The 25,135-nt window shown below is 35.7% G+C and overlaps 1 protein-coding gene across 2 annotated transcripts; it reads right to left on the minus strand.

Moving 5' to 3' along the window:
• Positions 1-1,848: 1,848 nt before the first annotated feature.
• On the minus strand, positions 1,849-25,135 carry LOC131159172 (uncharacterized). 2 transcript variants are annotated; one of them, XM_058113882.1, is made up of 20 exons: positions 24,726-25,135; positions 23,685-24,444; positions 23,527-23,595; positions 23,250-23,448; positions 22,893-22,959; positions 17,321-17,416; positions 17,082-17,150; positions 16,866-16,947; positions 16,708-16,767; positions 16,548-16,600; positions 16,294-16,460; positions 14,272-14,455; positions 12,894-12,951; positions 12,738-12,794; positions 12,414-12,659; positions 9,053-9,114; positions 5,789-5,845; positions 5,572-5,665; positions 3,278-3,418; positions 1,849-2,332 (listed from the first exon to the last, which is right to left on the minus strand). In XM_058113882.1, exons 2-20 carry the CDS (start codon positions 24,375-24,377, stop codon positions 2,252-2,254), a joined length of 2,535 nt encoding a protein of 844 aa, XP_057969865.1. In that variant the 5' UTR covers positions 24,378-24,444; positions 24,726-25,135; the 3' UTR covers positions 1,849-2,251. The 2 variants fall into 2 exon arrangements, with proteins under 2 accessions (XP_057969865.1, XP_057969864.1); XM_058113881.1 differs by having other exon boundaries at positions 17,321-17,422.

The raw sequence follows: 25,135 nt of genomic DNA on the forward strand, positions 1-25,135 counted from the left end.
CCATGGCAGCATGGATGCCACCATAACACATGTTGCATCATTTTCCTCCAGTTAGAGGCATGTGTGCACAGATGCCTCAACCACCACCATTAACTGCACTGAGTTTTCTTGGGTAAACTAAACATGGGGTCACTGAACTTTTCTTTCTGACAATGAAGAAGAAGAAGATGAACCATACAACACTTCTCTACAAAGATGGAAGGAAGAAGGACGATGACTTTTAAAATATTTAGAGGGTGTGATGGTAATCTGCCTAACTATGCTATTAAAAAAAATGACTTTTCATTTGTAGGGTTGCAATTAGAGCTAAGGTTTCAATGTTTAGTTTTTTTTTTTTGTTTTTTTTGTTAGAGTACTCTCATGATTACTGCAATTAGTTTTAGGGGTTGTTCCTTTTCTTTGTAAAAATTAGGGGTGTGCCTTCGAGTTAAACCAAAGAAATTAACCAAACTGTACTAGTTTAGTCTTTACGGTTTGATTTATACACCCATTCAATTCATTTCAACTGTAATTTTGGGAACCAAAAAATATCAGTTTAATTTTTTATTTTGAAAATTAAAGTTCGGTCTAGACCAAAAACATAGAAACTATCCATTCCTTCTTAAATAGCCCAAGCCCAAAACCCACCCTCAACCATCATAGTCAGCACCCTTTTGGCAATCTTCCTATGGGCCTACACCCTACCTAGCCACTTTGGTCAATTTGATTTTCCAAAAAGACAGTTTGGTTGATTTGGTTTGCTTTCTCTAAATAATAGATCAAATATTTCAGTTTGGTTTGGGTTTCACTTTGAAAATTTGAAATAAAATTAATCGATTATAGAAGATTGGTTTAGTTCTGTTTTCTCCCATGTAAAACTAAGAAAATTGAACTCTTCATTTTTCCTACTTGAACCAACCAAACTAACCAATTGCATGCTAGCGCTGGAGGAGCTCATGGGCAGGCTTAATAGACATGAGTGAGCACCAACTTGATATAAAAACTTAAACCTATTGGGCCTTGGGCCCAATAATGTATATAAGCGCCCATCATCTACTTAAATTCTCCAATGTGGGACAAACTCACAAGTAAAATTCTCAACAATCTCTCCCTCACTTGCGAGTTCCAACTGTTTTCCCTTGAACGAAAATCGTCTCCCTTATGGGAGTAAGCTCAATGCCCCAGTAGTTGCTCAATTGAGCCTTACCACTGGCGCCTTATATGCTTTGCATTGCATTCCACGTGTCTCTGAAATGCTAGACTTAGCTTGCTTGTTGCCCTATGCATGTCCTCTTTTCATTATTCTAACTCAAAATTTTGGAATATGTAATAATAAACATGTCATTTACGAAATTCTAATAGCTTGATCCTAGCTTGAAATTGTCATTAGTTTATTTATTTTTAATTTTATGTGAGCATATTTACTCCCAAAGTGACAAATTGCCGCAATAAGTGTATTCAAATTGAATTGGATTAACACAATATAATACTCAAATTGAGCTAAATTTGAAAACATTAAATTCAAAACTCAACTTGAACTCTTATCAATCTTGGAATTGTTGAATTGAGCACAAACTTGAACTCAAAGTTAAACCCTACCATACTAGACTATATATTATTAAAATTTTGAGTAATATTAAATACATGCTTAAAATATATGGTACATATTATACAAACAAATACATTAAATATATCATGGCAGAAATAATTAGATTGCAAAAACTCAATTTGGCTCGTAAGTAGCATTCCAAAATTCAAACTTGAATTAGTCAATTAGTGGTTAAAAGTATTTGAGTAGCTCGAACTTTATTCAATCTCAAGTGCTATTGAGTGGAGTTTTGAGTTATAGAGCCAGGGCAACAATTTAAATTTAGGATAAAGGGGATGAAGATGGTTCTTCATTATTTTCCAAACAAATGTATCGGGACAAATGAGGCTAAAAGGGGGGAAAGGAGAAGGGAAAAGAACATACAATTGATGTTCGTTTATACAGAGGCTCTTCTGTTCCTACATTTCGCCAGAATGCGTATGGTATGACTGATTACATCAACAAAGCAGGTCTTAGTCACGATACCAACTGGCCAGCTGAGTAACAAAAAATAGCAGGCATTGTTACACAGAAGTCATCAACAAACAAACAAATAACAGTTCTATTTCCAACATCTTTGATTGAACTTCTGAAACCGATGGGGGCATGCTGTTATTCTGGCTTCCGCAGCAAGTCAACTCCTTCGAGGTTGGATTTCCATTAAAAGACAATGCGTGCATGATGTTATTCTCGCTTCTGAACCTCCTTCTCTAGCATCGAGCTTCCATTAAAAACAGTAAACTGGATGGGCCTAAACTGCGACACCTGCATAACAGAATATATCAAATGCCCAAAACTGTTTCGCATTTACTGTGTGCCAAACTCCCTTGAGAAAATTTGTGTGCAGCTACTGACCTATTCTTAGGTCGAACCACCAAGGGAGAGGAAAAATAAGAACCAATTTCATTTCACATATTTGACTAAATAAGGGAATTCATAAACAGATGTACAAAATTAAAAACAAAAATGTTGGCTAAGTCAATATAAGATTCTGCTATTGGTCATCACAAGGCTCCCCGCTTTGTTAAGGTAAGGGGACGATTGTCACAGTGCATGCAACTTTACCCCTGCTTTTATGCAGAGGCTGTTTCCTTGGATTCAAACCCATAACTAATCGGTCACAAAGGAGCAACCTTACCATTCACCCAAGTCCCACCTCAAAAGCTCACTTGTAGTAGCATCCCAATATTTTTCCCTTGAAAGCTCAACTTGGTGCCTCAAAACCATTTTGATCATTTTTCCACTACATTCAATGAACAACAAAGCCTGATCTTGCTCTTTTCTTTTTTTTTTTCCCCTTTTCTTTACTTTTGGTGTAGGTCTTGCATGTTCCTTACCTACAACTCCTGCTTACTGTTGTTGCTCTCTTTCAGCACAGTTAAAATTTAAATTTACTTGAAAAGTGATTTCAAATTAAGCCCAGGTTTTTTAAGGGGGAATACATATTTAACTGTCTAGCCCTGTATGGTAATAATAATTGATAAGCATGAAAGATGAAATGATGCTGAATTAATCATCAAACTTCTCCCAACACCATCAACCATAACTCCTTTTCATCTTTGCCACCATATATATGATCAAGTTTCTCAAGTCCATACCATGCAGACTGGATATCTGCAAAACACGAACTAGAACTTGGCCATAATTGTCAACAATAGTTCAGAAAGCTTTTAGAAGGAGACGCTATCCTATTAATAGAGATGCACTTACTCGCTCAGGAGTCATCCTTCTGAAGCCAAATTTATTTAACCAAATCGATTCCGCTTCCTCAGCTGCAGGGAGCACTATGGTTTCCACATTCAGGGAATATAGTAGCCCCTCAATGGAAGAGAATAATGCTTGGAAATAACCCTACAAACAAGAAGAAACAAAATAAGCTTATAAGATTTACCACTGAAGGGATATATGACACCCCAAGGACAAGAAAACTAAGTTACCAACAGAGGAGGTACCACTTAAAATTTAGCCTCCTAAATTCAGGGCCATTTCACCTTGCCATTAGAAAAGATCAGGGGAGAAGAAAAGGGTAGACCATGTTAGCTAGAACACAAAAGGTCCAGATTTTCTATAGATATACAAGCATGTGTTACTACATGCTAAAATGCAGCATGTTATTGAACAAAATGTGCTCTAAAATGCTTTGTGTTAGTCTATACTTTTATATTTATATACAATGGCACTAACATATTTAACAGAGGATGTTGAGATTCTTCTAAATTTGAAAAAGATTTCGTTTGTTAAGTAGATTAGCATGACTCAGTATGAAACTATAATGAGATAACTCTCCATTTTTACTAAGAAAAATATGTTGTCATATGAATATTTTGGAACTTTAGATAGCTAGATTTAATGTTTTGAAATGAAAACGTACCATGTTTCAGAATCTTCGTAACAATCCTCAATGAACACGGGTGTTAGCGTCTTTTTAGTAACTACTCAAATGTGGCGTTCCATCTGCTTTTCTCTTTTCTTTTCTTTTCTTTGCTTTTTTTTTTTCCGTGCATGGATGCCCCTTATTTATTTATTTATAATTTATTTTTGGTGGGTGGGGGGGAGTACCCCATAATTTGGATTCACGGCACAAACACCCTCTGACAATGTGGTTAGAAAAACCAACAGAGGAATCGCCACATGAAATATTAACAAATATGAACATTGTTTGCATCAATATTGAGCAATCAAAATACTCCATCCAAGATTAAAATCTTGGGAGGAAAAGTGTTCTTTGAGGAGAGGTCTACGTTTAGAAATTTGAATGATTAGATCTTTCAAAAAGAGATCTCTCGAGTCTTGACACAAAAAATTCAAAAAGAGAGTCCCAAGGAAATTAGAGAGAAAATTTGAAGGGTGAATGTAAAACTTAGAATTTGACAAATAGTGAAATTCTAAGTTTAACATTCACTCTACAAATTAGAATTTCGGGATGGTAATACTGCCTATCAATTATACTGTTTGGGTTGTGGTATTAGTAAGAGAAAAGAGGCCAAGAGGGATATAGAAGGAGAAAATTGAATGAAGATGAAAAATGAATCAGATAAAATGCAATTTGTTCAGATTTTCTATAGGTATACAAGTGTGCTACTGCATGCTAAAATGCAGCATGTTAGTGAACAAAATGTGCTCTAAAATGTGTTGTGTTAGCTTATACTTCTATATTTATATATACACACAAGTACATAATGGGCCGATGGCACTAACATATTTAACAGAGGGTGTTGAGGTGCTTCTAAATTTAACAGATTTTCATTTGTAAAGTAGATTAACATGGTTCAATATGAAACTACAATGAGATATCTCTCCATTTTTACTAGAAGATTACATTGTCATATGGGAAATATTTTGTAACATTGGATAGCTAGATTCAATGTTTTGGAATCAAAATGTAACAAAAAACTTTGTAACAATTATCAATGAACAAGGGTATTAGTGGCTTTTAGTAACTATGGGTGGTGTTCTATCTACTCGTCTCTTTTTCTTGGGGGTGGTGGGGAGTGTCCCAGGATTTGAAGTCATGGCACTAACACCCCCCTGACAATGTGGTTAGAAAAACCAACAGAAGAATCACCATGTGAATTACTAACCTATATGAATATTGTTTGCATCAATTTTGAGCAATCAAAACACTACAAACTAGATTAGAATCTTGGAAGAGAAAGGGATCTTTAAGGAGAGGGAAATGGGTGGGTGGTGGGAAGTACCCTTAATTAGAATTCATGGCACTAACATCCTTTGACAATGCGGTTAGAATTTGACAAATAGTGAAATTATAAGTTACATTCACTTTACAAATTAGAAATTTCTAGATGATGATATACAGCCCATCAATTATACTATTTGGGTTGTGGTATTAGTGAGAGAAAAGAGGGCGAAGATTGAATAAATATGAAAAATGAAGGGAGATAAATGCAATTTATACCCCTCGTCCTCCACCCCCCCCAACCCAAAAAAATAAAAATAAAAGTATAATAGCCACACAAAATGACAATGACATAATGTACGCTTACTTTTCCTTGATTTGCCCTGCTTGTAGCTACTAAAGGAAGCTCAGCAGCATTCCGACCAAAAACCCTAAGAAGACAGGCTGATACAACAACAGACCTGGCCATGCATGAAAAATAATAATTCAAACAAATAAACACACACTCAGTAACCATTCAGGACAGTTTAAAGTTGAGTTCAAATACCACCAAAAGCAACATTAAATTCTAGGATGCAACTTACTTCACAACTAAAACTACACAGTACATTCCTCCAAATTCTTGTCCAGATATATTTCTCCTGTGAAAAAAGGTAATAAAAATAAGAAATAATAATACAATCAAATGCCTAAACAAAAAAGGAAATTTAAAAAAAAAAAAAAAAACTAAGACCAGATTTCTGTCTGGATATGTGTAAAAACAGAATAAAAAAAAAAAACCATGCAAATTTGAAGCAACTACAAAGGACACAGGAACACAAATAGCAACAGCAGCTGACCATAGATGGTTGACTAACTTGACTGTAGAGTGTTAATTGCCTCCTTGTATGCACTAACAAGTGTTCATGTGGGAAAAAATTTGACCTTCTCTAGAAGCATATAATACATGCATAAGCACATTCAACATCTCTATATGCTTCAAAACCACAGCATGAATAAGTACAGCATGGATAACAGGGACATTACCAGTGTCATAGTAATATAGTTAGAACAGCATGTGGCTGATGGAAGAACCACAACTAAATCCTTCGTCTCCCTATTTAGGATTGGCTACAGGATTCATTATCCAAGTTAAGGATATTTCCTCTGTAAATAAAAGTTATCTTAGATATTTTTGAACAGCCGCAACCGATCCTCTTCTTTGTCTTCCCCTTATCGTAACACCCTCGCCCTCAATGAATCTTGATTACGCAACAAAATTGCGTAATTAGGCACTTTAGTCCAGGCTTTACGGCTTCTATTTTTAATTAAATGTTTAATTACGTCCAATATTTTAACAAAATATCATATTTATCATTTTTGAGTTTTATTGGACAATTTATGAATTTTTGATATTTTTTTATCGCAGGAAAATTCCCGGGAGTCGAAACCGGCACCAGTTCGTAAATCGTGCATAACTTTTCTGTCCGAGCTCCGATCGAGACGATTCAAATTTCTGAAAAAAGTGAAAAGAATTATCTACAACTTCCATGTTTTGAGTTTCGAGCGAAATGGGCTCCAAGAGGGTAAAAACAGGCCGTGTTTGCGGAGAACAAAAAATGAAAAAAAAGAAAAAAAGAAAAAAAATTATTAAAACATGTGATGTGACCCGGCCATGCAGGCCAGGTCGGATCCCTCAAATGGGTCAACTCCAGCGGGTCGTAGGGCTTCAGCTCTCCCCCTTTTATTCTTCTATTTTCCTTTCCCCTGCGCAGGCTGTGCCCTCGGGCACTCTCTCTCCCCTTCCTTCTTCTTCCCTTGTTTTTTCTTCTTTCTCTCTGTTTTTCTTCCTCTCTCTCGCGGCTCTCTCTTTCCTCAGCCTCTCCTTTCTCTTCTTTTGTTCTTCCCCTCTTCCTCTCCTATTCTGTTTTTCTTTCCCTTTCTCCTTATTCCCCTGTCTCCCTATCCTTGTTTCTCACTCGTCCCTCAGCTCCCTGCAACATCCTACAGCAGCCAGCCCACTCCCCTGTGCACAGCCCCCAGGCCAGAGTCCCTCCAGCAGCCACCTCTGCTCCATACTCCAAAGAACAGCAGCGGCAACACGCACACCAGCAGCAGGTCCCGAGCACACCACAGCTGAAGCCAGAACAGCAGCCTCCTTCTGCCACCAACACTTACACCAGCAGCTGGAGATACCAGTCATCACAACCAGTAGCAGCAGCAACCCGAGCACCAACTGCTATGGCTTCTTCTTCTCTCTCTCTCTCTCTCTCTTGCTCTCTCTCTCTTCTTCTTCCTTTCTTTCCTTTATTTATTTCTTTTGATGGATACTATTGTTTTTATTATTATTTATCTATGTTAGTTGCAAGTTTGAAATTTAATGTTTTATTTTGTAGTGGTTATTTAATTGTGTTTTTTTGTGTTTTGTTTTGTTTTGTCTTCCCGTAAATTAGTAGTAGATTAAATTAATTGTTCCCTTCTCTTAAAAAAACTTAATTTTTAATTGAAGTTTGATTTAGTTTAGGTTTCTTCTTGTTAAAGTTCGTGTTTTTATATTGTCTGGGTATTTCTTAAGTTTTCAAAGTACTAAATTTTGGTTCGAGTTCTTGATTTTTGTTAAAGTTTCGATTCTTAGTCTATGTTTGAATCTGATTGAGTTTCCATTCCGGTGTGTTTTAATTCCATGTTCAAAGTTACTATCTTTAATTAGCGTGCGTTTCGATGTTTCCTCGAGTAGATTAGGGTTTCCATTATTGCTATTTAATTCCGTGCGTGCTAGTTTCAGGACTTTAATTTGCGTGTTTATTTAATTGGTCAAAATAAGTCAAACAATCTTGAAAATCCCGAATCTGAACTGAGTTTAGTACATTTTTATTTTCGATTGGACGAATGTGAAATTTGAGATTAAAACGCATTCCCCGAGGAGACAATTTAACCCTTGGGTTGAATATTACAGACAGAACTCCTATAAGGGATAGCTTCCGAGCTGCTCATTTTTCGAGTGAGTCAAATCCCCCTCAACAAGACATCTAATGGTATCCATTGAACGTCCAAACTATTTTAACAATTTTACCTCTTGTAGTATGAGGGAAAAAATCTTTATTTTTTAACAAGCAGGAAAATATCATAGTGATGATCAAAATATGATCAATCTATTCAATTAAAATTATCCATGTACAAGTTGGAAGTGTTTGTAGCTCACTGATCCAACTGCAGGAAACAATTATTAAGAGTTCAATATATTGTTATAATCCTAATTCCCACTGAAAAAAAGTCATTAAAATCAGAAAATTCAAAAAATAAGGAAAAAAGAAAAAAAAAAAAAGGATTTGTACTCTTTTTTATGAGTTCTTACCTGCTTATTTATCATGAACACACGCACACAATGAAAGAAATAAAGAAGGAGGGAAAGTGGAGAACCCATCTAGCAGAATGGGAACCAAAGGAAAGTCATAAGCACATTGTATCATGTGGCATTACTAAGGTTGTTGAACAAAAATGAATTAGGAACGACTCTGTGTGCAATGCTTATTTGGCTTGAAATTTCAATGTTAAACAAAGAGAGAAAATAATAAGCTAATGGACTATTGTGTCTTTTTCTGAAACTTCATAATTCATATATGTACATGTCTCTGCATACACTAATTCTGGTATGATTTCTGTTGCAAAATCAGCAGAGACACAAATTATAGCTTCTTTAAAAAATAAATTCCATAGGAGATAGAAAAAAAATTATAAGCCAAGCAAAACAAGATATAACATTCATGATTAGTGTCCTCCTCCCTAAATAATAATAACAATAACAACAACAATAATATATAGGTTTGAAGTTGGGGAAGACACAAATAACAAAACAAATTTCAACCTACCCGTGGACCATAACAGGTATGATATCACGACCGGAAACTGCCCGAATAGGAGCAAAACATTCCTGCAAAATAGATGGTCCAAATAATTTAAGGGTTGAAAAAGTAACGCTAGAAACAAGTACTTGTTATACATCAGCAAATAACCTGCTACCCAGAAATACAAGAAATAGTTAAATGAATAAATGTTTTGGGGAAAGTATACAAAATAAGAAGCATATGAAAGTTCGCAGTAGCTTCAATGATACCATCCCCACATACAAGTTGAGTCTATAAACCATAGTTGTCAAATCGAGATTCGAATTGTGAATCATAATTCATATTTTGGGAGTCGAGAATTGAATCGAATCGTAAGATTTGGTACAAACATCCAAAATCAATTCTAAAGGACATGCATTTATAGATATATGAACAAGCAGCAAAATAGTAAAATACTTTTAAACTTTCAACTAAAAAAAAATCGTATTTCATGTGTAAGATTTCCCTAAACAATGAAAAGGGAATGTGTCAAGAAATAATAAAAAAAAAAATGAACTTTACGCTATTTAAGGGAAGGAATCAAGAAAAATTAATAAGAATCTGAAATTTTGGCGTTTATCAACAATTAAAAAATAATAATATTTCATGTTTTTTTTTTGGATAAGAAATGAAAATAATTAACTTAAAATTGATAATTATTAAATATACTACTAAAAAATCAACTTTTGAATCTTAACAACACAACGAAACACAAGTATTATCATAGATGATGAGTGTTCTATCCCTTCTTCTCAATGGCAAAACACTATACTCCTCCAAGAGTGATGAATGGTTTTGTGAAGGCAACATAAGACCTAAAGTTCTATAAATTTTATATTTTTATAACAAAACTAATGTAGACAAGGAATGGAAGGTAACATGTAAAAATAAAAGCAATGAAAAAAAAGAAATTTATTTTTGAGGTTTTAAACTAGTTGGGTCTGTATATGATAGGTCTAGATCGTTAGATTCACAAGGTGAAACAATAGATTGGGCAATGATTCAGTTCTTAGATTCACTAGCACGATTCGAATTGATATGGTTTGGAATTGATACGAATCATATGAATTGAATCGTAAAATCATAATATTCTAAATATGCTACCAACAGCACTACACGCAAATAAAACAGTCCATTTTCTATAACATCATCATCGTATTATAATTAGAGAATAGCCAACTTTTATTCATATTATTGAGTTTCCCTCAGTATACCTTATATGAATATCAAAGGGTTTTGGAGGTGTAAGGATGAGAGAGAGCTTTGATGCCATGCCATTTCTGCAGTCTTCTGGGTGATTGGGCTGGAGAGAAATGCTGGTATTTTTCAAAACAAGACTTTGTCTAGAGACTTGATCTGGGAATTAGATTGGTTTTTTTTGCTTTGCCATGGATCTTTTCATCCGGTTGCTTTGACAGAGTCAGTTTTTTCTGATATACAGCAAGATCGGTGGAGTCTGCTAGCTTGACATTGAGTTCTTAAATACATTTTTTTTCCCTATTTGCTCTTTTTCTTCTGTCTAGGAGGATGTCTAATCCTCCTTGTCTATTCTTTCTTTCCTTAGAAAATAAAATTTTAAAAAAATATACTATAAATATGAGGAACAAGTGCACAATTCTATAACAGCTTAACCAGTGACCACTATTCAGGCAGATAAACAATGGAAGTCTCACCACATCCACAAAACAACTCACAATGCAGTTACCAACTTTGGTGAAAATATTGAGAAGCACCCAAAGAAGCATCAGCAGAGTGATCAAATGCATGATTCAGTTCAGTATGAGAATATCACCATTGCATTGTCTCGGAAATCATGAGAAAATGAAATTTATCTCCTAGTTCTGCTGTAATTTTCGTGCAATTTATTTGTTCCGAAAACGTATAAATAACTCTTTCCACAATTTTAGCACTCAACTTTAACCATTTACGATTTACAATCCCAATCTTGTCTTAAGGCACAAATCTAAGAATTTTCAGGAGTTTCAAGCGTCATTCTTCAACTAGATTGCAACCAAATGTTCTCAAAAAAGGAATGACCAGAATTTTTTTTTCTGCTATTCCTATAAGCTCAGAAATGTTATCAACTTCCTCTATTACCAGAATTAGATGACCGAATTGAACCATTTAATCCTTTTTCTGGTCTTTGGTGTAGCCAGAATCAGCTTAAGTCCCTATATCTTGTGGGGCTAAATAACCCTATATCTTGTGGGGCTAAATAACTTAACACAGAGGAGCATTAGATCAAAGTAAACTATACAATTTCCAATCCCAACCCATCAAACCGAGGGAGCCAACAGAAGGAAAATAATAATCTCTCTTGGTCTCTCTCTGTCTCTCTCTCACACACCACCATGCATGCACACACCAAACGTGTGTGGGCATGGGATGTGCATGCCCGACATGGACCCTCAAGCAATCTACAAAACCAAGATCATGGAGACATGGACCACCAAACCAAATGAGACCAACTCCACCGTGTTTGGCAATTGTGCCGAAGTACAGGTCATTTTTAAGTGTCCTTGGCTCCTCATAAGACAAACTAATGTCCACAATAAAGAAAAATATCAGCATAACACCTCATGAATCCACATCAAACAATGACAATAACAAGAATGCAATAATGGCAATATAGCATTAATATTGAAAAGTAGAATGACGACAGAAACAGTCCATTTGCCCATTTGTCATTAACTTTCATTCTAAACCCAGAACAACCCAATCCACTACAATCTGGCTAATCCTGTCTACTCTTAAGGTAAACTTAAATCTAGATATAAGGATGACAAGAAGAAAAATAAAGTATTGGGGATTAAAAATATTGCCTAGCACCAATAAGCAAGGCACAAATATCCAGTCTAGAATACTGGCACAAGTGTCAAAGACAGCTCAAGATAGACGAGTGTCATGTTCTTGGACATCTTAGAGCTCTTGAACATGTATGACCAAGTCAGCAACCTATCTTATTTTTATTCCACCATAGGGAAAAAAATTCAGACAAAAGGAAATAAGCAGATTTTTGGGGCGGGGGTGGGGGCTTTGAACAGGAATAAGCAGGTGTAATTTGGTCTATACCTTCAGCTAAAATATTATTTCAGAAAAACTATTGTTATGGTGTTAAAATTGAAGTGAAAAAAAAAATAAAATAAAGGCAGAGGCATCACATATTCACAATATATAAAACGAGAGCAGACGAAGAGGCGCAACAGACACAACATAGTTGAAAAACAGAAAAAATGAGAAATTTAGACAGGCTCTGATTCTTCAATAAAGTGCCACTTCTAACTCTTTAGATAGGATAGCATGAATGGCCAATAAATAAATAAATAAAATTCCACCAAGGACCTACTCGAAAAATTTGAGCAGCTCTAGAAAGCAAACGTAAATGATCTGAATGGCGTCTCTTCCCATTTAAAATTCTCCATTGCACATCATTTCCGGTTCCATCAATTATTCCTCTCTGTATGTACTTCCTGCTTATTGCACTTAAAACTGAATCTGGAACAGTCATGGCACCATTGAAAACTGAATCCTGTAAAGCCCGGTGAATCCTACCGCAGTCATCAGTACAGAACCACTCATCCTCAGGGAGTTCCTATCGTTAAATTTGAGGCAAATTATCAACTGCTGCTACATCATAATCACATGACAAGTAAACAATGCCTCCACTTACTTTCAGATCACAGCGTCCAGTGTTCCGCAAGCAAGCAACATGGTATTCTCTCTCACACTAATCAAGAATAAATAGTAAAATAATAGTCAAATCTTGAGTTTTAAAGAAGCATGCACTCAGACAGGCACAAATGAGTAACAAGATCAAAAAACATACTTGTTCGCAGATGATAACCATCCGGTCATTAAATACAGATGGAACAAAATCATGGCCCCTAATAAAACACAATCAAGAAAAAGGATATTAGTCTAATCAACATATAATATTATTGCTGATGCAAGATAATAACCAATTAATTACATTATGAAGTCAATGTGCATGTAAAGTTTCCAATGGGTAAGAAACCCCTCAGATACTAATTTGCAGTATCTGGGTATCTGAAAACTCAATAGTCCAGAAATTCACATTATAGGAGAATTACACAAACTTGACTGCCTGCCTTTGTCAGAACCATGATGACCAATATCTATGCATGGAAATTACAAATATTATCCCAAACCTACAGTAATTTCAAAATGTTTTTATCAATTTCAGCTCCAGAAATCACTAAGCTTCAGCAAGGGTGGTACTCAGGCATCAGTAAGATTGACCAAAGCATCATGGATTCAAGTCATAAACACAACCCCTCATTATGCAGGGTTAAGGCTGTGTGCATTAGGCAACCTTCCCCAGCCCTCTAAAGGCAAGACTCCACGAACTAGCTGCTTGAAATCACTAAGTTTCACCATCACTAGAAGGCTGGGCACAAGTAAAGAAAACAAGCTCACGAGGATGAACTGGGTATGCATAATGGTATGCATGGGTCAAAACTCTGTAAAAGGCATAAAATGCACAGGATACTGGATGAAACACCACTCTAATGCACCAACATGTAATCCTAAAAAGCTAGCATATGGATACAACAAACATAGCAATTTGTACACATATTTATAATCTGCATGACCATAAAAATCTCACTTTATTCATCAAGATCTGAAACTATGTCAAGACATTTTAAGTATTCAAGGTGGCAGAAATAGTATAATGAAGTAAAACTAGTGAATTAAAATAAACTCCATCTTATGCTGCACGGTGGTATCTTAGGTGTTAAGTTTCCAATTAGTGTGGAGAAAGCATCAAAAGTATTTATTTAAAAATTGTGGACTTTTTCAAACAAACACTTACCAATAGTGCCAAAGAAGTCTTCCTTGCATGCATATGTTCTGCTACTAGGGTCACAAAGGGGAAAAAAAAGAAAAAGGAATTCCTAGTCATTCAAACTTCTTCTAACTAAAAATGTTGCCTACAAAACGTATTAGCCAAATGGACCTTCTCAGAGACATCAGATCAACCTAATACTTTTGATCTTCTCGACTGCAACATATTTTCAGAAACTTTAAACTAAACCATGCAAGAACCTCAATGATAAAAAAGTCAGGACTCTCTTCTGCCAACATCTCAATGAATAAAGCCCCTCAAGCCTTTGAAGGAAGTTTTTACAAGAGAAAGGTGAAACTATGAAGATGAGAGAGAGAGCAGAAAAGCAGTGACCAACCTGCAAACAGCACAACCACCAATTTGGGTTTCTGGAGCTTTAACAACTCTAGTCAACCGTATAACAATGGGTCTCCCAATATTTGAGGACTCTCCAGCAGCAATTGTTCTGCCAGGGCCAACATTATCTTTACAATGTGGGCAATGCCAATGACCTTCCGGTACAAACTGTAATTCCAAACAAGCTGCAAAAAAAAAAAAAAAAAATGTCAATTATTAAGTAGTTTTCAAACAAACATAAATAATAGATAATCATTCAAAATATGATTAGTTTGACCACAAATACAATCAAGTCAAACATCTATTGTTTCACTATAGTTCCAATACTAAGGGAAAAACAGAAAATTGGCCTTGCATTTACCCCGGGAAAAGATAAGGCAATGAAGAAAAGAACAGTTACCCTCTAAGTTGTAAGGTTTTTTTTCCACTTTATTTTACTTCAAAAGAGTAAGAGATCTCGAGGATCCTTGGATGAAATTGCCTTCAAATGCCATTATGCCACTACTATCAACTTGACCATCATTCTCCATTCCATGAAATAAACTTAAAAAATAGTACTAATATTATGATATCATTATTAATATAATAAAAAATATATTAAATAAAAAATAATATTAACATAATACTATATATAATATCATATATATTACATAAATCTAAAAAATAATATTAATATTATGACATCATTAAATATAAATATACAATAACACATTATATATTATATTATAAAATATTTTAACCATTATTATTAATATTTACATTATATATAATAATATTATAACACATAAAATAATAATATAGTTAAAACAAAATAATAATAATAATAATAATAAATATGATATAATATAATACGCAAAGTATAATCAAGTACATGATTATTAAAACAATTTTATTGTAAAAAATAATTTATTATATGGCTTAATAAAATAATACTATATTATAATTATATTTATAATTATATTATTTTAAATTTAATTAATTGAATAAATTCTTTATACTAACTAAACTCATTTCTGATTCCTATATCTATATATACCAAACATTATAGTACAATTTCGATTCCAATTCTGTGTCAAACCAGACATGAGTGAGGAATCTGGCATTCTGTTTCTGATTCCAGTGAATTCTAATTCCGATTTCAATTGTAAACCAAACGCTACCTTGAAGTAATTTCATATTGCCTAATTTAAAGAAAAATAAATTTTTATATAAAGAGTATTAGGTATGTTGAATGATTAACCTATTCAATGGATGTTCCAATTCAAACATGGGATCGGATAATAACTATAGCCAATCCAATCCAATTCAATTCAATCCTATAAACCTTAGTCAATGAACCAAACACACCCTCAAAACTTTGACTTCCCTTAAGGTTTGGCTAAAAGACAAGGACCTCTCCTGAGGTCTCAAGAATTCCGAGGACAACTCCTGAGGTTTCAAGAATTCCACATACCTCCCTTGAAGTTTGCAAAAAGGCACAGATCTCCCCTTGTATTTTGCAAAAAGACTTTTACGGGTGTAAGTGTCCTAAAAATCAAATGGCAAGGGAGGTCTATTGCATTCTTAAAACCTCAAGGGAGGTCCATGGGATTTTCAAAACCTCGGGAGAGTTCCCTATCTTTTTGCCAAACCTCAAGGGAGGTCAATATCATTTTCCCAAAGCTAAAAAAGCAAATCATCAAAGGCTTCAAACCTAATTTTTGCTTTTAAAAAAGTGATTGCCCCCAAAAGAATGGGCAAACATAGGCAAACAAGTACAAGAAAGAATGTGATTATGTGAGTTAAGATCATGTGGAACAACATATCGGTACAAAACGAAAAATGTCTCCTAGATAAGATAGGATGAAAAACCAATGTGTGGCTCACTCCAAATGTTTCAATCAAATGTTTTATGGAGCTGAATTTTTACAAATTTGATTTAATGATGAAATTTCTGAAATATATCTCATCGAAAACATCAAAACCAAACATAATAAATCTACTATGCACATGAAAGCAAAGGAAATAAATGCAAGACTTGCACCTGCATGAAAAGCCCGTGGGCATCCACGACAAGGAATCAAATCACCTCCTTCTCCACATACTGTACACATATCATCACTGTCTCCAGTGGTCAGATTTTGCCCACTAGCCAATGAAATAGCTATATCATGAAGTGTCAATCCATTAGAAGTATATATGTGACGATAGCTGCAAGAAGACATGAAAAGTTAATTGGAGAGAACATTGTTATAAAGTTTTTGAGATACAGTCAAGGGTGTTTCAGGGGCAACATACGGTTGACGCCTGGCAGCCCAGCCAGCATGAGCTTCAAATTGTGAGGGGCTGATCTGATCACCAATAATAACGATGATGACAATGATGATAATAACAATAACAGTAATAATAATAACAACAGCAACAATGAAATCGATAGATAATAGGTTAATAAGTATACCTCACATTTACAGTGATTACAGAATATTCCATTTCCCTGTTTGTAGCCCTCGAGTATGATCTAAAGGAGGGAAAACAACAAATCAATAAGTACCACAAACTGGATCTCAAGGAGAACCCAAAACCATCTTCAACATGGAAATGTATTAGAAAAAGGACCTCTCCTTTAGAACAGTAAGCCAATGCAGCCCCATCTGGAAGTCCATTCGGCATGAAAAGTAACCGATGTAGATCATTATCCCTGTCAAAAGAAAGTGTAAACAATCTCCAAGTAAATTTTTCAAGCTAGGGTAGAGATAACCCAAAGAAAAGCAGCCTCTCATAGGAGCAGACAGCTAAAATTAGTAGAGTTTCTCAAAGAAAAGAAAAAGAAACCTTTTCTTAGTGCCTCCTTCAGCAGATCTCTTCTTTTGCAAGACTGACTGCGGAAGATAGGAGCTTGGCCTGCAGAGCAGGTGCAAAGTAAGCAACAATATAGATCAATGCATGAAATTGTAAAATATGAATCCATCAAAGAAGAATATGGAATGCTTCTGAAAAAATTCAACCATGTAGAATCAGGTAGTCGAAAGAAAAGAAAATGAAAAAAATGGAGAAAGGAGGAGAGAACAAACTTCTTTGCCACACGTTTCCGTTTTTCTGTTGTCCCCATAAATGTTAGCTGGTTCAATCTAGGCCCAAACGCGTCTTCTACAGCTTGACTTGGGCAGCTGAAACTTCAACCACAGGAAAGTTCGGGGGAGAAACTAGGTATTAGCTAGAATGAACAGAATGCTGATCTATTTTCATATATTTTCCCAGAAGCATGCCGGGGAAAAGGATGCATGCTGTAAGGCATATAAATTTTCCCCCATTTTTCTAGCTGACAACTGCTATATCAACTCAACAAAGGACTTCAAAGAAAGCACGGGTGCTAAAAACCATCAACAACATACACATAAGAAAGCTGCAACATTGTGGTTTCCCTGGACTTCCCAATTCCCATAGTTGATAAAGACAATTCAGACCGTAGAATTTGACAATTCTCTATGTACATTTTGACCCAACACCACTCAAAACAATGCTTTTTAACTTAATCAAGATTGATAGAGATGAAATTCCCACTTGCCTGCAGTTATCAAGTCCAAAAGAAACTAGCTCACACCCAACAATTCTCTAACCCAATGTTTGGCAGCTAGAATGGAATGGACAGGGAGTGGAATTGAATGAAAAATTATACGGTAAATTATGAAGACCAATTCCATAGCATTCTTGCACACCAAATAAATCATTAAACCATAGTTATACAAACTGTTTGTTGTGTCACCACCAGAGTGTCAAGCATAAGAACTAAACATCTAAAGAGGTTGCTCTTTTCAGGGCAATATTAATAATTTTCATCAAGGTGGCAAAATTCACTCTCCAACTTTCCCAGAATTATAAAATATAAAAGAAACATGCTCACACCCTCCAGAAATACTCTGAAGCCAAGCCTCTATAAGTTCGAGACCATTTTCAGATACACAGTGTCAAGCATTATGAAACGCATGTCTAAGTTGCTTCTTTTTTCAGGTTCCAAAAGAAACTTCATCTGCATTCTTTTATTCACTAACCTCAAAGGAACATTTTAGTGATAACATCCAAAATGGTCACATTTAACCAAAAAAATAATATCTACTAAACTTTTTGCTCATTCATGTCTACTAAAACAAATGTAATACCCAATGCACAAGGCTCTCAATCAATCGAGAGTTTGGAGAGGTCAAGATCTAGGCAACCCTACCTCCATGCTTGAATAGACTGTTTGGGTGATTTGAACATGTGACATTCAAGTTTGGTTGTAACACCCTTACCGTTGATTCCAGGGCTTGCACTAAGAAAGTATGTGCATTCCCCCCTCCTCCAAACAATATTAAATAAAAATAAAAAATCCCTGTCAAGAGCTCATTATGGACTCATAAATGTTGTTAATAAACTTCAATGTATGTGCTCATATTTTTCTCAATTCATTTCTTTCTCAAGCATGACCGAATCCTTAATATATGCAATATTTAAATCTTAAGATTCCCTGCGTGATTGAGCATATCAATGCTGAACATAGTTACAATCCAACTTCCAACAATTTCTATCCTTCCTAATCTAAATACAAAGACTGAGTTAATAAATTACTCTTTGAAGTAATGTCACATTAGAAGGTCCCAAAGAGAGCACACTATGCATAAAAAATTCCAAAAATAGAAATAGTGTTCACAACTTCACATATATTAACGCCATCTGCAATTTATTTTCTATCCCCTAAAATGCCCTTGCATTCCTCTCCCTCTCCAAAACAAAGCCAATGAGATAGCATCCAACATCTCCTTCCTTCCAGCCCTACTTTGACAGCCCCTCTGAGCAACTACCCGGTTATCCACTTTATCCCTCACTAGCCAATGAATCCCGAGAGAAGCATACATCAAGGTCCAAAGCAACATTACCCATCTGCCATGAAAGAGCAGGCCATTAGCCAATTTTTCTGGGCTTTTGCAAATATAGCATCCATCATCAAGCACAATCCTTTACAATTTAAGTTGTCAATGGTTAGAACCCTTCCCCAAATCATTTTCTATACAAAGAAAGTAAATAGCTTTCCAAGGGAAAGTGTTAAGATCCAAAACATCTCCCAACAATGGACCTGAACTAACTAGTCAAACAGACAGATTTTGGTTAATTTGGTTTAGTTATTTTTAAAATTTTGGTCAGATTGGCTAAAAATAATAAGAGAATATTCAATTTTTTCAGCTTTTGGTTTATTCAAAAAATTAATAACTTAAACTGAATTGATTGAATTAAATTTTTATCTTAAATTTTGTGCCCTTAACCCCTCTTTACCTTTCCCTTTACCGTGAAAGCCAAACACATATGGAGAACATCATTTGCCATCTCTCTCTCTCTCTCTCTCCCTCTCCCTCCAACCTTCTACTGCAAAAATTGTGTGCTGAGATAGCCTTTTCCTAGAAGGCAAGGATGTCAGGAACTCAAGGTCTTCCAAAGTCAAAGATGAGTTAAGAGTTTCAAAACACATGGCTTCTACTTTGTCTTCTCCTTCAAAGTATTAGTTATACAGAATGCATTTCTTCAAGCATATGGGGATAGTAACTTCTGTAGCTGCTGGGTTCTCTAATTGCTTAATAATATTTCTTAATAGCCCATGCGCCTCTGAATTTTAAACTTCTCCACCTCCTGCCGTCAATAGTCAAACCCCATAAATAGTACTTCAATACAAAGTTTTGAACAAGTTCAAATGTTGGAAAACTCCAGTTCCATAGGCACCCTTCCATATCAGGGTTTCAAACCACTTGAGTTCCCCCATCTCAAAACAACGGCAGACCAAAGCATCTCCATTTGAAGAAAAAGAACCAGTCGCTTGAAGGGGTGCTCCCATACCAAACAGCTTGCCACAGTATGAAGATTCCTCTCCAAACTCAAACAATAGATGCTGCAGGAATTTCTCCCATCTACTCCTTGTATATGCTTCTACAGCACTCTTCTGAGCTGCCAGATGCTCTGTTTCGATGACCTGCCATTATGCTGGTGACCCTTATTTTGCCAGTGTGGCCCCCACTATAGCTTTCCATAAATTTTCCTTTCCACAGCATACAGTAAAAGCTACTCAGAGAGCCATTGTTGAAAGGATCGAGTCTCTCAAGAGACAAACAAGCATTTTGAATAGGGAATGTAACAATGCCCCACTTCACACAGTGATTTGAAGTCCTCCCAACTACCCTGCCAGTCTGCCACAAAAATCTCCTCTGATTGTTTTCAAGTCATAGAACAGTTTAAAAGAAGGCTAGCAGGCTTGCAAAGTTGGTACTTGACCAGGGGAAAGTCTGAGTTAAATTAAGCCTCACCCTATTTTTCTAGAATAAGAAAAAATATATTACGAGAAAATACAAAGTAAACTGCGAGAAGAACAAACTGGGAAACAAAAAGAAGCCCAATCCCTTTGCAGGCCAGGCAGCAACAACCCCTGAACAACCAAAAGAATGAGCCAAAAAGAGGCCAGAGACATAACTGTATCCCATAACAAACGAGCAGAGGTTGGGCAATCCTTGAAGGTTTTTGAATTCCTCTCAATCCAAAGGATCCACAAGGTAGCAAAAATCAAGCATCTCCATAAAGCTCTTCCTTTTCTAAGTTTTCCAAAAACCCTTATATGCCTCAAATTTTTCCTGCTAGCCTCAAAAAGTCATTTCTCAAGCACGCTCACCAAATTAAATAAAAATTAGTTTCGCAAACACGGCAAACATAATTATTAACTCTCTCTCTCCCTCTCTCTTCCAATATCAAGAATGCTCCAAGAAATACAGCTCATTTTTCAAGTAAATAAGTTATCATATTTTCATGGCCAAAGAACTATATGTCCAAATGACTACTTCTATCCAAAAAAACCAAATAGCTTGGATTTCATGTTTTTCATAGATAATGTCATCGAATTTTTGTAGTTCATGGATGTAAAAAAAATGGAATTTACAGGGTATAAAATTCTGTCAGGGATTTAATGGAACTTTGTCTGATCATTGTATGGACTAACATTTTTTGCATGCATGCAACTTTTATTTAAGCTCGTCTGTTTAGGGGAAGAATCACATGCTGATGAAAATATTTTCTACACAAACATAAAATATTTTAAAGAAAAATGATTAGTTTTTCATTGTCTGGATAGTATGTTTGAGATTATTTTCCACTTTTCGTTTGATTTTGGGGAGCTTCCATTTACCAAGGTGGAAGTTGTCAACTTATGAGGGTCTTTTTTCGTTGATCATGTGAGCCATTTTTTCTTTGCCAAAGCAATCAGTTATGGGTAATGCTAGAAGTGTCTATCAGCAATGATAGATGTATCCCTCTTACTAATCTCAACTTAATTTTCAATTTAGTGACTGACGTTCAGGGACTCAAGGACCCCGATTTCTGAACAAAAATTCACTTCACTGAAAGGCTCAACTAAAGCCCAAGCCAATCCCAGCAAATATGACAATCATGGCCAAAAGAACAGCCATGTCCAAATGATTACTTCCATAATTTATTTATTTTTTAGTTCTTGTTCGAAAAGAAACAAAATTTAAAGGTTATAAAATCCTCTTAGGGATTTAATGGGACTTTGTTTAATCATAGTGTAGACTAACATTTGTATGCAAACGAACTTTTCTTTAGACTCATCTGTTTAGGGGAAAAATCACATGCTAACGAAAATATTATCTACACAAACACAAAATATTTGATTGGAATATAATTACTTTTCATCGTCTGGATAGTATGTTCAGAATTATTTTCCACTTTTTGTTTTAATTTTGGGGTGAACATATGCTTATTTATTCCAGATACAGCTTCTGTTTACGAAGGTGGAAGTTGTTATACACCTTATGAGGGTCTTTTTTTTTTTTCTTCAGTTTTTTTGATTGACCACATGAGCTGTTTTCCTAGGCCAAAATTTTCCACAAGAACCAAAAGCTGGAAAAAAAATAATTGCTAGGTTGTAACTTTGCATGAGATAGAGGAAGCTTTTAGTCCCTTTTATTTTGATCCATTTCCATGTTTTCAAATAGATATCCTGAACTTTTCAAGCCATTATAATAGTAGCACAGCATTCCCAAAATGTTCTCCCTTTTTAAGAAAATTCACCAACAAATTAGAATTTTAAACCCAGGACATTATAGGCACACATGAAAAACAGAAAATCAGCAAAAAAAAATGTCAGGAAAGTTGGTCCATTTCTATTAGTTAAAAAATTAATAACAACCTTAAAATAAGTAATTTGAATGCTATCTTTCCAGAGAAAAAGATCTGAATCCTTCATATGCTCTGAAAGTGCAGAGACCCAATTTTTTTAATCCAAAATTACCTGATCTTATCTGATCTCCTTGGCCAAAAAATAAAAAATAAAAAAAAGTTTGAATTGGATTACAAGAACAATAACACGAAATTTATCATAGCAATAAATTTCTTCACCAAAGCATAACAATAAAACTCCCATAATATTATGCACCCAAGAATAATAATAAATTTCTTTAGTATAACACCAAAAAACTCACAGAATAAGCTATGAGGATAAGTGTGCAGTGCAAACATGAAATCTGTGGGTTTACCAAAAAACTCACAGAATAAGCTATGAGGATAAGTGTGCAGTGCAAACATGCAATCTGTGGGTTTACCAAGAAAATTTCGTACCTCAAATGTGAATGAAACAAGTTTTGCGGGTTACCAACTTCCATCAAATTCTGCTGTTCTAAACTAGCTGCAGATTACCAAAAATTACATCAAAACCATACATCCATACAAAAGTGAAAAGGAAAACTTTCAAAAATCAACATATAAATCATGTTTCCCTCGAGGTTTTATTGTCCCAAAGGACTAGTTGTGGTAAGTGTATGTGTCTGCAACTGCACATGTGACAGTGTTTTTTCCCCCTCTTCTTTTCTCCCCTCCCCCTCAACCGAAATGCAACATGAATCATGAGTGATTAAAATGGCAGCACATAGAAATACTTCATGAAACACAGCGAGCATATAAAAAAATTGGCATTACCTCTCCAAACCATGAAGTACTCTTTATTGACAGATGAACCAGCCATATCTTTAATTACTTCGTCCAATTCACTCAGTGGGGTGGTATTTAATTCCTGGACGATACTATATATTAGCCTCCCATTTTCCAAATATACGTGATTATTTGGATGTCTAGTTTTGCCTCCAGCATGCAACTCAAACTCATAGGCAGTGAGGACCTGCTTAAACCAATCATTCAATCAATGCTCAAGTATACCAAGAATTAAAACAATTTAAGATGCATATGGCTAACTTACTTTGGAGAAATTGCATGTCAAACAGCCACACAAATATCCACAACCACTGATGATTCCCCAGAGCTCTTTCTGAAAAACACATAAATGAAACAAAAGCCTCGATCAAAATTAATTACGATGCATACTGCAGAAGTGTAACATATAGACATATAATTCACCTCTCCTGAAGCAGAAATATACTTCACTCTAGCCCCTTCCAGAATACCAGTTGACAACAGTTTTTTCACATTTGTGGGGTAGCAATCTGGGATAGCTTTCTTAGACATTTTTGATTCCATAATAGGGACACATGAAATAGTGCTACTGGTGCCTGGTTCCTCGTCCGGGCCTCTAAAGAACAGGCCACTAGGAGCCCAGTTACTAGGAGGCTGTGCAACTGAGGCGGGAGACTGATTGCAATGCTCCTTCCGCTTGCTGAATTTAAATGTGATTTTTCTGATTCCAGAAGAGCTAGCATGCTTTGGAATTTCCAGAACAACACGTGACATTGAGACATCACCAGATGTATCTTTTCTATTGCCCTCTTCCTCACTCAAGCTGTCTGAGGTTGAGTTTCCAGAACATGTGGATGTGATTTCACAACACCCACCTTTGTTCCTGCTAGCCAGCTCCGCCACTTGGCTGCTATTAGTTTGAATACTGGAAGCATTCTCCCTGGGAGAAACAGTAGGATTCAAAACCTCAGAGCACACGTCATCGTTCGAAGCTTCTTTCACTTGCTGCTTGCTAGGAACTTCCACCGAGTCAGTATCACCTGCTAGCCATGGATGGTCACGGTCGGCTCTCAAAGTGTTCTCACTTCCCATCTCTTCATTATTTAATACCGCCAAACAAACTGCCCCTTCTCCCATCCAACGGCGCCTTCTCCAAAAATCCGAGGCCAATAGATATTAAAACCATAAAGAGTTTCCACCAGCACTGAAAAATAAACAAAGAAACAGAACACTAAATCACTGAAAATTTCATCGAACCTCCCTCCACAGTGATTAAACAAAACTTAAAAAAAAGAAAATGAATTTCAATCTTTTCCCAATAACATCAACACACAACACTCCTCACACAATTCAGTTCCATAAACCTTATCAGCAACAAACGCCATCAGAGAAACTCAGTACAAAAACATTCAAACTTAATATAACCGCCCCCACCCTCAAATTTAAATTGAGAGGCGAAAATCTCCTAATTCAAAACAAACCTACCTTCAAGGACCACCAATTTAAAACTCCCCCCTATTAAATCCAAAACGCCCTCCAAGTTGATTGTAATGAACACAGACAGTACTCGGAGATCCAAGAATCATCAGTCCACAGAAACTGCCTTTGAATCGGACATCAAATCTTCAAGATCTGAGATTCGCAGAGAGCGTCATAATCATCGTTCCTCATCGACTGTCATCAGAAGATTGCTAACGAGGGTTGCAAAGTTAGGGTTTTCGATCTGAAAACGCAGAGAGCGGTTTGAGCGGCAACGACCAAAACTAAAAAGCTTTGTTCGCGGTACAGATGAGAGAGAGAGAGAGAGAGAGAGAGAGAGAGGAGCGATGAGAGAGAGCGGATTAAAAAAAGAAAAAAGTTCGTGACGAGGAGTGGAAGGAGCGAGAAGTAAAATG

The sequence above is a fragment of the Malania oleifera genome, chromosome 7 (genome assembly GCF_029873635.1).
Source record: "Malania oleifera isolate guangnan ecotype guangnan chromosome 7, ASM2987363v1, whole genome shotgun sequence".
Classification (NCBI taxonomy): Eukaryota; Viridiplantae; Streptophyta; class Magnoliopsida; order Santalales; family Ximeniaceae; genus Malania; species Malania oleifera.